Source organism: Antedon mediterranea, chromosome 4 (genome assembly GCF_964355755.1).
Source record: "Antedon mediterranea chromosome 4, ecAntMedi1.1, whole genome shotgun sequence".
Classification (NCBI taxonomy): domain Eukaryota; kingdom Metazoa; phylum Echinodermata; class Crinoidea; order Comatulida; family Antedonidae; genus Antedon; species Antedon mediterranea.
The window spans coordinates 399775-417898 of NC_092673.1; the positions used below are offsets into that span (position 1 = coordinate 399775).

Sequence of the window (18124 nt, forward strand, 5' to 3'; positions counted from 1 at the left end):
AAACACAATTTTAATTTTAAATTTTTTCAAGCAAAACACTAGTGGCTATTACAACCAAACTTGCAGGGAATTGTTTTTTATCTTTATATCATCAAAGCTATATTACTCAAATTATTAGTACTTTTAACTGTTCAATTACACTTACAAATGTATCATGGTCAAAGACCTCCACAACAATATCAGGTGGGTTTTCTGCAATCAAGTTTGGATCACCATAGATGTCTAGCTCATCAAATATGAGGGTTTGGTCCCAGGTTGGGCAGAGTGTGGTCTTTATAACCTCCGTCTTTTGACTCCGAGATGAGAACGACACGTATGCATATGGATCTATATAAAAGAAGAAGCTGTATTAACAATATGAAATTTCCTAAAAACTACAGTAGAACAGTAGTTCAGTACATTATAAAGTTAAGTTATTAATTGTAATCAAACTTACCTGAATAACTGTCACTGTCCGAGGCAACTAAGTCTCTTGCTTGGTAGACGTATGCTCGAAGTTGATATTTATTTGACTCTAAAAGTAGAATAACAAAATGTGTTACATTTAAAATAACTAATATGAAGTATAACATGGACAATAGAGTCAATGGCTAACAATGACGATCATGATTACTGAAAAAAGTATTTTGCATCACAGAGCTAAAATGTATTATGTAAATATATAAACTATAAATGTTGTTAAACTATTCTTAATTAATTTCTACAAATAAATATGCAATATGAACAAGTAAATTTGTAATTACTTTCAAATGTAAGAAACATTCGAGGAGCTGAATGCCTCTTTTCGTCTTCTTTGTCTTTATCTTTTTTGCCTTTATCATCGTCATCCTAAAAAAATGATTACAAAATCTTTAATAATACAATCATAAATAAACAATTGAATTACATTCATGGAGTTTACTGGGTTTAACATAACTTAGTCCAGAATGGATTTTAAGACCAAGCTGTTCATGCATCCTAAATGGTAGAAAATTGTTTTGGCTGTCTTTTTAAACTGAATTAAAAAGTGAAAAAGTTACATACTGCAGAACCTTCCATGGCAAAAACTGCCGAGGCACCTGGAGATTCAGCAACCATCTTTCGATGCCAGCGACGACGTCTGCACATGTCCATTTTGCGTTCACTGGCATGGAACTTCATGTTGAAAAGAGGTGCATATTCCCAACCTTCGCCTAGTGCTGCCTTCTTCTTGGCCTAACATAATATTTAAACTTGTTATTGTATTACTTGATTAATTTATTTCAAATTTTACCAAAAACCAAGTAAAGTACATTCCAGAATTAGTTTATGAAATGTTCTCAAAACCCAGTAACATACTGTCTACTGTACATTTAAACCTGACATTTGTATGTATCTAGTCTATAAGTATGTTAATACTTTTTACTAGTTAAACTTGTATTAACTAAGTCAGTGAAAAGTGATAAAACACCCAAACCTTCCAGAAAATCAGTAAAAAAATCCAGTCAATACTTTAAATAATAATTTAAAGTGTTTGTCATGACATGCCACACAAAAGATCTTATGGAATCTTTCTGATCATGGAAAACATGGAGAAAAGGTGATTTCTAAAAGTCATGGAAATGATCAATTATAAAATTGCTTAGAATATTAATGGTTGGTCTCCATGTAAGCATGCAGTGTAGTTCTTATTACCAACAAGATAAATGTCTGAAAGTGCAAGATTGATGTGAAGAAAATGCTCAATTTAAAATATCTATGAGGAAAAATCAATGGGAACATCTTATTTCGTTTAAATTAGTAAAATTTCAGTTAATCCGGGTCTACAGTGTTTTTCAAATTAACTTAAAATAAAACCATACGAAAAATTGAAAGAATGACAATGAAGGTTACCCATGTCCAAATATTAGTATCATATTTTCTTCAAATTTATGAAATTTTATTTTAAAATAAATTCCATCATTTAATGTCAAAAGGTTTAATTGTTGATTTATTACCCAAATGAAACCAAAAACAGTTGTTGATCAAGATCCCTTTTTGATAAAAATATTTATACACTCACATAATGTTGTTGGAAGATTACAAGTTTGAAAAATAGAAAAAACAAAAATTGTTCATAACCAATTCAAAATTCTTTTAACATTTTTAATTCTAAGTAATATGCCGTTGTCTTCGCAACTTCTCAGGAGGGCCCTTTCCCCAGGAATATAAACGCTAGCTATCAAGTATCGAGCAAAAATGATGATTTAATAAATTGTATAAAAAAAATAAGAAGTCTGTGTACATAAACAGATTGTTTATATTAGTGTCGGCAGCAAGGCATCTACATCTCCAAAGTTTAAAATAAAGTTTTTAAATGTGAAAACTAAAACATAACATAAATGAACATTTTAGGAAATATCAATTCTAGATAGAAAATAAAATATTCTAAAAAAAAAATCTAATGACTAATTTTAATCACGTACGTACATCTGTTATGCCCATTCGTATAATAAGCGTCTTGTGGTGAGAAAAAATAAAATGACATAATAAACGGGGTATGTAATGTATGTAGATATAAAATGACATAATAAACGGGGTATGTAATGTATGTATATATAAAATGACATAATAAACGGGGTATGTAATGTATGTATATTGGATCTTTCTCTAATTCTATTTACAGTATTTGTAATATGCTTTATTCTACAAAAAAATAAAGGTCATAATTGTTATACTAGATATAAGCTGCTTTGAAATGAATTATGAGAAAACAAAAATGCGTTCAAGCTTTAAATATAACTTTAAAATGTATACTTTTTGTTATTAAAATTAAAATTATTAAAGCTAGTTAAATTAAAATTACTAATTACACAGGAAATTGTAATTTTGAATGGAATTTCATAATGAAGTTTATATGTGCACACACTATGACAAACATGAATGTATAAAAACCATAAGAAATGTATCAATTACCTCATCCTGTATAAAAAAAGAAATTAAAAAAGTTAAGTATATTTATTATTGGTCAGATGTTTTGCCCTACTCCGAAGTAATTTGTACTAAGTAATTCTCAGGTGAGACTCAAAATCACGACCGCCCGATCACTAGCCTGGCGTTCATACATACTACCGAGCTTGTGCGGATTGCTAGAGGTTAGATTGAGTCTAAGTAAGCAGCGGGTACTGAATCTTATATTTAAAGTATTTTATTAACAAACCAAGTTTTCGTTTCATAAATAAGAGATTTTTGCTGTTTGACCAGTTATTTGCATTTTGCACAAAAACTGTGGGTTTATTTCAAATAATTCTTGGAAAGGTAAGCAAAGGACAATCACCTCAACAGCTTTTGGGTCGGCACTCAAAAAGCGGTTACGAGCCCAGCGTCTTCGTCGACAAAGATGGTAAGTCTTTTCAACTGGTCCATAGTTTCCTAGGGTTGCTTCAACACAATATTCCCATCCTTCTTCATCTACTGCTCTGTTGACATCCAAACACCAGTCATCCTCCCAAGACCAGCCTTCAGGGCAGGTTATTTCATCTCGTCCAGTAACTGCATCTCCACGCTACAAACGCAAGCACATTTATCTATAGTTAATGATTTATTTTTCATTTCTAATTGGTAAAAGTAGTATAACATTGGTAAAATGATCCTCATATTGATATACAGTATATCCATCCTGTATTCCACAATACTTGGTTTCAATCTTGTATTGAAATACCACTCCCCTTACCACATAAGTTATACTTACCACATCTGTGTAAGCCACAGAAGATGCTCCCCACTGTCCTCCTGGTATGTTTCTAGCCTCACACTCAAACACATCCTCCATAAACTTAGTTTGACCAGCATCAGCATCATACAAAAGGCTACAAAAACAAAACAAATTCAGTATATAAAAAAATGAAAAATAAGTATTAAAACAACTACAAGATAAATATATACATTTTGAAGTATTCAGTAATCTACAGTACTACATATTATGAAATACCGAAAAAGAAAAATTGTATTGTTTTTAATAAACCTTTTAAACTGTGTAATATTATTGTTAAATATACATAGCAGCTCTACAACATGCTATTAAGAAAAAGAAATTCACTTCTGAAAATATTTGTTTTCACGTTTCTCTTTTTTGACATTTATATGTTAAGCAAACAAATGTCATGTGCCCATATATGGACATGATGTCATATCAAAATCATATTTGAGGATATCACTACCATATTTGGGCACATCACACTTTTTTTTTAAATAGTTTGATAGTGTAAATTGAACTTTAAGTTCTATCTATAATTGTCACATTACATTGTAGTCATGATATAAGTCATGATATAGGTCATGATATTATTATTATTGTGAATATATGCAATAATTAATAACACAATCCCCAATATGATGGATTAGTTTATGACAATGTTGGCACCAATCATTAGCCAGCTAGCGTGCAATTCCAATGCATTTGCCAACTATAATGAATGTGGCTAACCATTCAGAACTCCCGTCTTTTTCCTTTTCTTTTTTCTTTCGTTTTTTCCTTTTTCTACTTATTGTCATAACCACGATATTTTTCCTACAGACAACACACCAAGCCATAAAAAAGTACATTAAACTCATACCATAATACAAAAACAGAACTTTTGTCCAAAAAAAAATCAAATAAAAAACAAAATAACAAATTTGTTATTTCAAATATTAAAATAAATATTTTTCCCTCCAAACTGCAATATTAGTTACAAGCTACATGAAATAAGCCCATTGTTAATTTACTTGACTCTAACTCACCTCAATTCTGGGCTCACGAACCAATCTCCAGCCCATCTCCATCCCTCAGGGACGTTGAACTTATCCTTAGGAAGTTTGATCTAAGAAAAAAGAAAAGAGCAACTTAAGTCAATTGATATCTATGCACAATGATTCGTCAAAGGTCACTAGATTTTGACCGGTTAAGATATGAAGGAATGGTCTTTGCTAACAGCTTTACATTTAATGGTTTCTAACTTGAACGCTTCATTTAAATAATCATTTTCGTATATTTATCTGTAATTATTATGATTTTTCTCCTGTGTGCTTGTCTGGGTATCCAAACTAAATACCGTTCTGATGATTAACGAAGGTGACCATATCCTAAAGTTTTCAACCTTATTTGGTCACCTTCCACTCTCATCATCCTTTTTTAAAAATCTAAATATTTAAGTAAAATGTATATCGATGTGTGTGGAAAAGAATTAATAAACAAACAAACAAACAAAAATAAACAAACATTTCTGACTGCAGTCTACACTATCAAACTTTATGTGACAAAAAAATGTGATGTTCCCATAATTATATGGACATGATGTCCTATCACAACCATATTTGGGTATATCTCTACAATCACACTTTTCTTGTTGGTGTAGACAAAGCTTTACTAGCAGTTTACTTGTGCATTTTGATCAATTTTAAAGTTTTTTTCAGTAATTTGCGTTCAAAATTAAAATTGTCTTACGTCGCCACTGGCATCTGTAAACTTGGGTCTTGGCATTAACTTCGTTGTCCAGTTGCCTGCAATGCTGATTTGATTTTCATACTGAAAATAAACAAAACAACAAAATTAATTACAAATTGACACATTTTTACCAAAAATTATATTTAATTTTGAAAGCGCTAAAATGTATTTTTATTAACAAAAGTTAAATAATCTGAATTAAACAGTTGATGGGCCTATGTCCTACAACACTTACAGTTTCTGCAAACACAGCTAGGCTACCATCGGTCTGTTCCTTTTGCCAGTTAGCCTCCTCAGATTCTAGGCCTAACCAGAGCTTCATACGAAGCATACCTGGCATTTTATCTGCACCTATGGCTACATCGGATTTGGAGCCGGGATACTAAAATTAAAATCATAAATAAATAATATTAATAAATAATCATTAATAATAACTTATCTCGTGTTGAATTTGAAATAATTTGACCCCTTAGAAATATATTATTTGTCCCTTAAAAATATATTGGCATAAAATGCAATACAAATATAGAAACACATAATTGCATAACATGACATGCAATTTATGTACAGAACATTTTATTAAGCATTTTTATGATTTAAAAGAACACAGCATTATAGGAACATTAAGCACACAAAGCATTTTCCAATAAAAACATTGACCAGAAATTAACAAAGAGTTTTAAAAAAGGACAAATATTATTGTTTTAGTTCTCCAACCCTTTATACTTGGACAATGTAGTACAACTTAGAATCTGTTTCTACAAAATTAATTTTAAAAGTTAAATAACCTGTTAAGAAAGACAACAGTTAAAGTATACGTAAAATTAGAACTTCACATTGTTAACATAAGTTTGTTTGTGCTGTCAGAGAAATCATCAGTTTAATAGTGGGATTAGTGGTACTATTCTGAACATAGTCAAATTTACAGTATTGTGAATTGACATACAAAAGTGGTAGTATTTAATTGTATAAATTGAACAATGAGTTTTCCGATTACAGTGCGAATTGGTGCTTGTATAACTAGTTGGTTTCAGAACTTTTAACTTCAAAAGTTAGTTATATCAATAAAATTACAACCAATTTAAATATTAAATAGAATTGCTCTTTTTTATAATTGTATGATATAAATTAGGGTAACATTTTGCAAACTTCCATCATGTACTTAACAGCAATTTGTACTTAACAGCAATTTGTACTTAACAGCAATTTGTACTGGATTGCTGGTTTGTGTTAATCCAACAATCCAGAGATAGGCTTGGTTTTACACATAGGAAGTAAAAAGCAGAAAAGTCTAAGCAAGATATAAAGAATGATTGCAGAAGGTAGTACTGATATAGCCTGCTTGGCCATTAGCGTTTCCAAATGAACGGTTGATAATTAAAAGAAGTACCAACATAGATTAATAGTTACTTAAACATTTAAAATTAAAAAATAATTTCACTGAAACAAAATACTTTTCATTTAAAACACAAACATTATTTCATGTAATTGTTATACATGTTCATGCAATTTTAGAAGACAGAGATGACAGCTTTTATTATGTTAGTAACAACACGGTGACATTATGCAAATGTTGTTTTTACAGATAACTTGGCTAACTGTTCCAATTTGAGCAAATGATTTCTTTTTTAATTATAAATCAAATCAAGAAATTAATAAACATATTTGACATTTTATAATGCTCTTTGAAAACAGTAAGCAATCATAATATTGGTTACAAATAGATTTGATCTATTTCAGGAATGATTACTCAATTTGAAACAGTTGCCATAGTAATTATGGATTGCAACAGCAACCATACCCCAGGTGGTGTTTTTTCATCTGGTTTCGTTTCCTCTGCTCCAGGTTCCTAAAGAAAAAGTTCCCAACAAAATGTACAAATGATGACACCAGTGTGATGAGTAATACATACTTATGTGTACATGACTGGATTGGTGGACTCCCACAAACATTTGCAGCCAATCAATCTTGGCACAGACCTATCTTAATGTAGTGTCATCAATTCTCTAGATTGTTAGGTGGCCCAATTGATTCAGGACCTCTCATAAATGTGTAATATATAACATGAAATGTCGCATACACTGCAAGTATCTACAGCGCCCACTATTTTCTATTTCTCAATACACTATTACTTCAAATATGGTAATTAAATATTTTAAATGAAGAATGTTTATAAATACAGAATGTTCTCATGCAATTGAAATTAAATAAACAAACAAACAAATATTAATAATCAAACTTAACATCCTAGGCAGAGGTAATATTGATAGTAGTTTGGTATATGGCAATTTTATTTATACTATTAGTATATTACTTTATATCCTTTTAAGCATTATAATATTTATATATGTATAAATGTTTAATTCATCTTACACTTTCATTTAGTATTTGTGTTAAGGTCACTCACTAAACTTGCTTGATTTGTCGCTACAAAAATGTTAGCACTATTTATAATGTATTAAGTCATGCTAAACATATGCAAATACATTTTTAAAACAATAATGCAAAATTGATGATATGAACACCGTACCTTTAGGAAGACACTCTGGACTTTGGCGCAGTAACGTCCACAAGCGTCTGGATCCCTTGAGGAATACAGAAGCTCATACGCAGGTATTCTGTAATAAGCAATTCTGGTAGAGCCGCTGATCATCCAAATCACAACATCAGGCATGCTGTTTTGAGGCTAAAAAAGAGAAGATGTTGCATATCTATCCATGTTTTACGTTAAAAATCATTCAATTTAATAAAATAAACTTAAACCTATTAAAAATCTTGTAAGCAGAAAATGTTAAAATCAGTAACAAACATAACGTCATACAATGGTGTACTGATCATACGATATTTAAAAAAATAAATTACCTCAATGGCTATTTCTTTCAGTTGACGCAAGTAGCCATCAACTTCATCCAGTGCTTCATTAACATCTGTGGCATTTTCTCGTAACTTTGTTGCATCGGCTACGACGCTGGTAAGCTCAGCTTGTCGCATTTCAAAACGTTTCTTGTCGAGGTCATTGAACTTGTCTTTGATTGGATCAAGTGTTGGGATAGGAACGCTGGATAAAAATAGCAAAATAAGTGAGACAGTGTTATTTAGGAAGATTCATTTTGTGGTGTACCAATTAACAAACTCCTTGAAAGTGAGTAGTGTAGTAGTGTAGTGAATGTAAGATATGTTTAAGTCCGGTTTACATAAAACCTATTTTTGGATTTTTGTGTATTTAAAAAAATCTAACCTTTTTGTAATTCGTATAATAAATAAATGTTATATTTAGTATCACGTGACTTCAATCTCTGTCTAAACTATCAAACTTTATGTGACAAAATATGTCATGTCCCTATATTATGGACATGATAATATCACTACCAACTTTGGACATATCACTACCATATTTGGTACATCACACTTTTTTTGTCAAACTAGTTTGATAGTGTAGACAGAACTTAATTAAGACTCACCTGCAATCAGCAATGAGAGAATCTATCATTCCAATCAACTGAGCAGCTACCTCTGTTGTCTGTAGCCCTGCTTTGATACTGTTCCTAACATTAGCTATACTCTCTTCCTGTTGATAAAAAATGTATTTTAGAATGTTCAAATTAGTTAATTGGTGCATAATTAATTAATCGTAACTACTACATTTACTTGTGTGTCATAATGTATTATATTAGATACAAAACTCTATTTCATATTATCTGCACATCATTTATATTTCTTGAAGCAGCATAATTTTTAATTTCACAGAAAATATTATTTCTTAATGATTTTACTCACAAGACGATCAATCTTCTTCAAGATAATGTTAAGGGTGTCCAGACGAAAGCTGATGTCCTCCCAATGAGAGTTCACAATCACACATGGCTTCGTCTCTGACCACGGAAGAAAGTAATAATTGCATCCATCAAACACCGCATTAGTTGGCTGAGTGGTAGATGGTTGCGGATCAATCGATGTATCGAGCTTGTTACCATAGTTACCGATACTGATCTCAAACTCAACTGGAGCGTCAACCTCGCTGATCATAGTCGCATTGAGGAAGGCACCGTACAGACGGTATTTGCGGCGACGGAGATAACGTTGAACGGACACAACTTCCTTGTGGTCAATGTCAAGTACTGGTGTATCAGATTCTTCTCCAAGCTTGGTGCTCAGACTCACCAAAACACGGCCTCGGAAGGCAACACCTTCGCCCTAAAACACAACAACAAATACTTGATAAACTTGTATAGGAAAAAATTAATTTATATATCCAAAATAATATTCTAGTTCTAGTTGACCCATGATCTAGAGGATTGTAGCAGATGAGCTACAGTAGTAGTAGTCATCATGATATGATACACAGGCATAAGGCATATCCCCAAGTGGTGCCTATATCTCCTCTCCGGGCTGGCGGACTAATAATATTAGTATACATCAAACCTAATAACATTTTTAATTCAAAATATTTGCATAATATATCGAAATATTGAAATCAAAACAAAAATGTATTAATATCTTACAACTCCTTTATTCAAATCTTCATATTGATCTGGAAGGTCAGTGAACTCTCTTGTAGATCCGTAGAAGTTAACAAAACATGGTCCAAATGTTGGCAAAAATCCTTTTAAAAAAACATTGCACATAATTAATTATTAGTGTTATATACTAAATAAAAATCTGTTTTTCACATGCCATGGGAGCTGTTCACAATCTCTTGAAACCTGAAAAAACATATATACAAAAAATACTAATTCTGTACAAACATGCAAAGTGTCCAATAATATTCACCACTGAAGAAATATAGTCCTTCAAAACCTGTGTAAAAAAACCTAACAGTGAAAGGAATCAATTAGAAATAGTACTTGGTTTATACAAAATAGCCCTCTATAAATGATTATGTGTAGACTGGAATAAACAAATGAGTGCAAAGGGGTACCAACAAACGATAATAGACAATATTATGTATTAGGATGTGTTTGTGTTAAAGATGAACTTAAAACTACATATTTAACATCTTATGTTAACTAACAAAAATGATGATACAGTTCAACCCCTGAACATAGGCATACAAAATGTAAATAATAGTAACTTTAAAAGTTTATTATGGTTCTAAGAACAAGATGACATGCTTTATCTGCTACTGTATAGTATCAAAGTAATCCCAAAAGTGCAGATGTCTTCTGTGTCCTCCCGACGACGGTGAACACTGTGAAAGAACTTTTTGGTTTTTAGATAAACAACCAGTTTTTTAAGTAGTGATGAATGATGACCATGCATTTAACCTGTTCCCAGTGATTGTATCACTGTTACCTATTGTATTCCCTTTATTTTCCATCAATGCATTGATTTCTTCCTCCAAATCATCTGGAAACGTGATCATCAAAACAAAAACAAATTCAAAAGTTACACTAGATGGATTGACTTTTAAACTTTACTTATTTTAGTCTCAAAACATTTCTTTTTGTTTGTTAACATTCAAACACTTAAACAAATAAATAATAACAGTTTAAGTAGTAAAAATAAGTACAATAAAAATATGAACAAATTTCAAAATTGAAGGTAATAAATAAAACATTAGATTTTTTTTATTATGCATTTTAAGGATTTAATAAATTAATATGTTATGCATTCAAGTGTGAGTGTAAAAATGTTGACATCAGAAAGTAAAATAAAATGTGAAATAACTGAACTACTAGATTTAATAATTGAGTTTCAAATATCAAATCTTAATGTACTTTCATTTAATTTATAAATTTGTATTTATAAATCAATTTTGGTCCTACAAATCATTTTGTGGTTTTATTGTGCATGTTCTACAAAAACAAAATTAATTCTAATCCTAAGTTCTGCTTGTATTCCTTTTAGTTTTTCTACTACGATGCATTAGAAATTGTTATATGGTATATTTCCTATTACATTACCTAATCATTGATTTACAAGAAAATAAGACAAAACACATGCTTCTTTCGAACAAACTTGCTGTTAACAAAAATGAATTGTAAAAAAATAAATTGGTGGTGAAAAATTGATAATACTAGAGGGTGAGCTCGCTTCGCTCGCTCCCCCTCTAGGAAGTGTAGACGATGGTTCTCGGAATGATAATGTTCTCCTTATACATTTTCTGTCGGTTACCATTATTGAAAATGCTTGACATTCGTAAAACTAAACTACTTTGTTTCACAGTGTTTTAGATGATTAATAACATTTTAAAGTATAGTTTTTATTGTTTGGTAGGGCCCTTTGGGGAGGCGGAGGTCATTTGAGGGAGGTGCTTATTCGAGGGATATATGTTAAATTTTTTAGTTCTAATAATATGGTAACATTTATAATCAAATGAAATCCTCTCATAGATATGAAAAGTGGTAAAAAAGAATAACAAATGCTTGGTAAATTGCAGATAACAGTGCGGTGAATTCTACTACAAATAGTATAATTGTGTTATTATAAATATGTGGATGGACGTTTATTAGATAGTTGGGTTGTGGGGTGGGGGGGGGGGTTATTATTCAAAGTGATGTTTTATTGGAGAGGCGTTTATTCAAATGAATACCATCCTAATAATTATTAATACATTATTTAATTTAATCATCTTTTGAAACTAACTGCCGTGACAGAGTGGGCCCAAGAAAGAAGACATTACGGCTTGCAACATGGGCAGACATTATTCAAAGTGATGTTTTATTGGAGAGGCGTTTATTCAAATGAATACCATCCTAATAATTATTAATACATTATTTAATTTAATCATCTTTTGAAACTAACTGCCGTGACAGAGTGGGCCCAAGAAAGAAGACATTACGGCTTGCAACATGGGCAGACATCTCGGTCCTAACGGGACACAGGAAGATAGCCTACAGTTATTCCTGCAAGCTTACTCAATAAAACTCAGCTATCGGGATTTCACTCGAAAAATGTCTTATCAAATCTCCCTATGTAATTTTATAATACTATTCCCCACAATATATTCTGATTCTTTATGGCGTATATTTAATTTGATCTTTATTAATTTGCAGTATAATTCCTATTATTTAACTACTGTACCTTCACACACGTGTGGTATGTTTTAAAATAAACAAAAAACTGAAATGGCTATGATTACTGGCCAATTTTTTTTTCGTCTTCCAAAGGGACACTGTATTGATTGATGGAAAGTGCCTGTTTCCAGTCACCTTTAGGGTCAAATCTATTATTTTAACTGCTCCCTTGTGTATAAAAGAGAGGAAATATTTGAAACTAAGGTGAACTTATCTTAAACCCGGAAATTACTTTGACCGGGAAGAATTGAAATTGAGAGGAAAATCCAATGTTGAAATCATAAATGTTGTTAAAAAACTCTTTATAATATCTTCCTAAGATATAAATATGGAACAATAGCGTCGGCGTGCACACTAATGTTATCAAATCTACGTTTCGCGGTACATATCGGATAGATAAGGTAGGTATCCAAGGCGGAGATTTGTAGAGAAGTTTTTGCATTGTGCTCGCCTATGTCAGAATTAACCATAATTTATATATAGACACCTTGTACTTCGTCCTCATAAAATGGTTCTTCCTCCTCTACTGTTTGTGTGGGAAAAACAGGTGTATTAAACAACCTAACATTGTTTTTAACTTCTTTTGAAATTTTAATTAATCTAATACAAAAAAATACAATTTTGATAATGAGAAAGCTATAGCCGTTAATTTAAATATTCAGTTTTTCGTTGAGTGTTTAGGTAACAGAATATTTCAAATGTAAATACATTATGTTATTTTGATATTTTCAAGCATGAACGACTTTCTTTTTTTGTTAAATTTATTAAGCTTAGTTGCAATTTTATAGAAAGTTAGCAATGTGCAACATACCTTCTTCTCCAGGACACGAAATTTCAGATACGTTAAGAAATCGGGTGCCAATATAATCATCAGATGATAGTCGATCCCTAAAAAATTCATATATTATAGTAAGTTACAAAGGGCTTTATGATTTTTTGAAAATGTTCATTGAACAAACTCAATTCGGCCAAAGCGCACTGTCTACCATGATTAACACTGGGAGACAATTTTCTAAACTTTTGGAATAATATTTTGATTGTCTTTACACATCTTTATGTTCCATCCAAAGGACAAGGTGAGCCAGAACTTACCAATCTCTAACTCGCAGTTTGATTCGTTCACACATTGATGGAAACTGAAACGGAAAAAAGAACAAAAAACAAACTTTTAATGAAACATTGTGAATCTTGTTTACGCTTATTTTAACATTTGTAATGGTACTTATTTTTTAAGCACATTTATGGCTCATATTTCATCTGCATTATATGCAGATTTGTGTGTCTAGGGAAAAAGAATAGAAGAAGACAACACAAAGATTACCTTGATGGGGACTCTGAGCTCTTGGTTCCAATCTGGATGGTCATTGCAATATTTCACATCTGTTTTTAGCTACAAACATTTAAATATTAAGAACGTGGTTGAAAATACAAATAACATTTATTTTAGTTATACAATAATAAAAATAAGCATTTACCAAAAAATGCTTATACTAAAATAAAGATGATTTCATTTTAAAATAAAAAAGAATACTCATTAACATATACATAATGTTCTTACTTTATTACCAGCAAATTTACACTCTAAGTAAGGATCTACCAGCTCTTTTTGCTGATCAGCAACTCCAAATATCTTTTTAACTCCTTCAAAGAAACTAGGGTCCACTAAAGAAAAGATAATTATGCATTGAGGTTAAGGTTTCAAGTGTCTTAAGAAGGTCATTACATGGAAAATATGATGTATACGGAAACTCTTGTCTTTTTTTAAATATATTTATATTAAAAATATATATATTATATATTTATAAATCATACTGTCAAATTATAGAAACAGTGCTCATATTCGTAACATGATTTCATAATCGCGTCAAGCATAGCTCATTGGCGAAAGTTCCGCTCATTATATATTTAGGCAAATTGCTAAGAATAACTGCAAGAAAATTATTGCTCTATCCTTTTTTAAATGTGACAATCATATTCACAACCATATACACATGATGCTCAACATAAACTCTGACAGGATTTGGACCCAGGACCCTGATCAGTAAGTGAGCATCTTAACCACAAAGCACAAACTTAACTTCCTAATATAGCAAACATTACTTACTTTGTGGAATATCTTCAGCATGGAAAATCTTCAGTTTGAAGTAACCACATCTTAATTGCATACCTGCTGGTCTTAGCAGATTCCTAAAAAAGTTATTTAAATTATGGTATAAGAGGTTTGCCAAATTGAGAAGGTTGTGTTAAATTTGCAATGACCTAGGAACTGTTTACATCATGTTAATTTATTGCACATACGTCTTGGTGCTCGATTCCTCAACATAGTGGATTCTCGGTCAAGGCAATAACTAACAACACAATATGCGTTGTTCCTGGGTCATAGGTCAGTAGAGTGTTGTTTATTTTAAAATAAATTATTTAATACTCACGATTCAATGTCACACTTATCATCTGCCTTCTTGAAAACCTAAAATTTATATATGGAAAAAAGGACAATCACATTATTCATTAACAATTTAAAAAAATCACTAAATTTATAAAAAAATTAATAACAAAATGTATAAACACTTACCGGGGCATCATCTCCAGCTCCAATGATACATACACTAACAAGTAAATAACCTTTGACCCCTCCTTGTGTATCTTCAGGACTTGAGAGTAGTAGCCATTTATTTGCCAGGAACTTATTTGGCTCATCCCAGACAGTGCCGACATCAAAGGCAAAACTTCCAAGCAGAGCATCACTACGAAGCTTACGAGAATTAAAAACCTGCAAAAAAAAGAAGCAGCATATGATTGAGTTAAGATAACTGGAATAAGTGCAAAATTACTTGGAAATTAAAATGATATCATTTGATAAAATGTAGTTTATCTCTCTGATGCAAAGCTACTTCACATTAATTATACAATTATCATCCTGTTGGTGCACTACCCACAGCATTCTTCCAATCCAACTTTATATAGCCAGGTTGACAAGAGCCAATGTACGCTAGTCTAGTGGTCCAGATAAGTCCTACCTAAAAATTACTTACTTACTTTTACTTTTGTGTTCTCAATGTAATTAGTATCAAGTACTATTTATACATCAGAGTAGGGCAAACATCTGATCAGTCAGATATTATTTGATATTTAACTATTATCTTACCTGAAAGGTCACCATTTCATCTACCAATTCCGCAGGGCTTTTTTGTACATTGTAGAAGAAAATCTTTTAAAAGTAAAAAAAAAAGGATTGAATAAATCTAGATAAATATTAGTCATTTATTCATTTAAACTTTATTTCAAACAATAATTTTACTAATTTAAACTTTATTTCTGCAGGGCTCCTATCGAAAATATATCATAAATTAGAAAAAGCATACAATAAAAACAAAAATAAGCATATAACATGAAATCAAAAGGAAATAAAACAAGTTTTATGAAATTACACACAATTTACTTTTAAATTTTGTAGGTCGTTATCAACGTATGGTATGTAATCTTATTTAATCCATATTGCTATAATTATGTTATAGGAGTTTTATCTAAAAATATCAAAATTGATCTTTTAAACATACAACTACTTCCAACTAATTTGCATAATGGAGGCTGCGTTGAAAGTATTTACTATTTGTCAACACTTTTACAATATTTTGACCATTTCAACTTAGTGCTTTAATAAAATAATTGTAACATTTAAATAAGTTTTTAATGCTGATTATATTTGAAGCTGAATTGAACTCAATTTCCAACTCCCTTTGGTGGAGACATTTTATCTTTTCCTTTCATAAATATATATTGCATAATATCGAATGCATTTGACAAATAAATGTTATTTAAAAATCAGCTGTATAACATTTATTTCCAATTAGGTATCATGTTTTAAGTTATATTAGTGATTATATACATTATGTTTTTTTTTTGCTACATTCTGTGGATTTTGAGAGGTCAAACAAAGTATCATAATAAATGAAAAAAGGGTGTTATATATTAGAATATTATTATTATAAAGCAATTTATGATGAAAATAAATTTTAGTAAGGAAGTAGAAAGAGTTTGATTGGTGGATACCTCATTCCAGTAAGGTCTGTTTGTTGATTTCTTTACTCGTGTCATCTTAGTTTGCTGACAAACAGTTGCCTTGGCAACAGGGTGAATGTTACCACCAGCAAGTTGTCTTGCTTCCCAAATCTTTATTCTAATCTGGAAATCTGCTTCTTTTGTTGACAACTCTTCTCTCTTCTTTTTCCTTTTTCTGCCCATTCTTTTTTAAAAAAAGATTAAATTATATTATTACATATTTTTACAGTAATCGTCACTAAATCAAGCCTAAGTAACAGTTTTTGAACATGTTCATAAAATAAACCTCTACTTAAAATTTGATACACACATATACAGCATATATCAGAGATTCAATCATTCATTATTTACACAAAGCAAAATTAAAAATATGATAACAAAATATGTAGCAAATAGTTTATGTGTTGTATCTGAAGAAATCAAATAAGCGCTGAGAGCTTTAAGATAAATTCCACCAGGGAAAAAAAGTGTTTAAAATGTGGATCATGGCTATTGTATAATAGGAGAATATACCTTGGTATTCCTCCACCTCCACCTCCTCCATCGCCACCCCCGCCGGCATCTCCACCTTCAACATCTATGTCCATATCGCCGTCCTCGTCTCCTTCCCCTCCTGGTGCTGATCCTAGCTCACCCTGAGTTTCTAATGAGATAAAAGATACTTTAATGACAAGTTCTTACAAAACTACTTTCCTACCTAATATCTAAACAAGTGTAAGCCTTAACTTAAGTTAAGTTAGCTATAACAGTGAGATATTAAATTATACGATTTTGTTACAACGTATGAAACACAAAGAAGTAAAGTCAAACAGGCATACAATAAAATATGACATGTTTTTTATGCATATTGGTAAATTAACAGGGTCACATGGGCTTGGCACTACAGTGCATTAGTCAGCATTTCATACAACAATTACAATTAAAGACAACCAAGTGGTTATCAAAATTGTTGTCGGTAGGTCACAGGTCACAGGTCTAGTTCGTCAAATTTCAGTTTCATTTAAAAGTTAAATTTAGAGCAATTAGATCTTCCTTCTTGAGGATGGTGGCAACTTCCTAATTGATGACGTTAGCAAATACTACTTTAGTTACCACTCTATACAGTAGGGCTTGTCGTAGTTTCACTATTCTAAAGCTCATGTCTGTGAGGGCATTTCCCTTATTACTAAAACTCATAAATAACTGATAATTCAATTTATTCTATTTATAACTTATTCTGTCCATGTCTATATATCAATTTAAGAAACATTTAGCGAAATTTCTTCATTAAATTTGTTTTACTAAATTGTGTTCATTTGAAAAAATGAATCTACTACTTTATCAAGTCAATTTATCTAAACTATGTTAAACCATTTATACAACTATAATCACAGCCTTATTAATATTATTCCTATCAATGTATCAATAAATTTTGATTTTTAAACTCAAAATATTTAAATTCCTACCCTATAATCAGGAAAGAATCCAAGATAACACTCCTAATAATAAACGCCCTAGCTGAGCAACATCCAAAATGGCCAACTACCACCAGTTATAGTTAATGACTTGATAAATAAATTTGCTGGCATATGAAACATATGATTTAAATATCAAAGAGCATATTATTTATAAATGATTAATAGTGATT

At 30.9% G+C, this 18124-nt stretch overlaps 1 protein-coding gene across 10 annotated transcripts in view; it reads right to left on the reverse strand.

Moving 5' to 3' along the window:
- LOC140048133 (myoferlin-like) overlaps positions 1 to 18124 on the reverse strand; it is a 68905-nt gene that overhangs the window by 38427 nt on the left and 12354 nt on the right. For 7 of the 10 annotated variants that reach the window (XM_072093170.1, XM_072093169.1, XM_072093171.1 and 4 more), the window contains exons 6-31: positions 17011 to 17140; positions 16489 to 16681; positions 15584 to 15646; positions 15011 to 15208; positions 14868 to 14905; positions 14543 to 14625; positions 13997 to 14100; positions 13760 to 13828; positions 13531 to 13574; positions 13250 to 13326; positions 10715 to 10768; positions 9925 to 10025; positions 9200 to 9616; positions 8884 to 8990; positions 8285 to 8480; positions 7953 to 8108; positions 7224 to 7271; positions 5658 to 5804; positions 5423 to 5503; positions 4720 to 4799; positions 3689 to 3806; positions 3275 to 3502; positions 1024 to 1194; positions 744 to 828; positions 437 to 514; positions 146 to 327 (exon numbers count right to left, since the gene is read on the reverse strand). In XM_072093170.1, coding sequence (XP_071949271.1) covers positions 146 to 327; positions 437 to 514; positions 744 to 828; positions 1024 to 1194; positions 3275 to 3502; positions 3689 to 3806; positions 4720 to 4799; positions 5423 to 5503; positions 5658 to 5804; positions 7224 to 7271; positions 7953 to 8108; positions 8285 to 8480; positions 8884 to 8990; positions 9200 to 9616; positions 9925 to 10025; positions 10715 to 10768; positions 13250 to 13326; positions 13531 to 13574; positions 13760 to 13828; positions 13997 to 14100; positions 14543 to 14625; positions 14868 to 14905; positions 15011 to 15208; positions 15584 to 15646; positions 16489 to 16681; positions 17011 to 17140 — 3248 coding nt within the window. The remainder of the gene's footprint in view (positions 1 to 145; positions 328 to 436; positions 515 to 743; positions 829 to 1023; positions 1195 to 3274; positions 3503 to 3688; positions 3807 to 4719; positions 4800 to 5422; positions 5504 to 5657; positions 5805 to 7223; positions 7272 to 7952; positions 8109 to 8284; positions 8481 to 8883; positions 8991 to 9199; positions 9617 to 9924; positions 10026 to 10714; positions 10769 to 13249; positions 13327 to 13530; positions 13575 to 13759; positions 13829 to 13996; positions 14101 to 14542; positions 14626 to 14867; positions 14906 to 15010; positions 15209 to 15583; positions 15647 to 16488; positions 16682 to 17010; positions 17141 to 18124) is intronic. The other 3 variants (XM_072093168.1, XM_072093174.1, XM_072093173.1) reach the window with 3 other exon arrangements.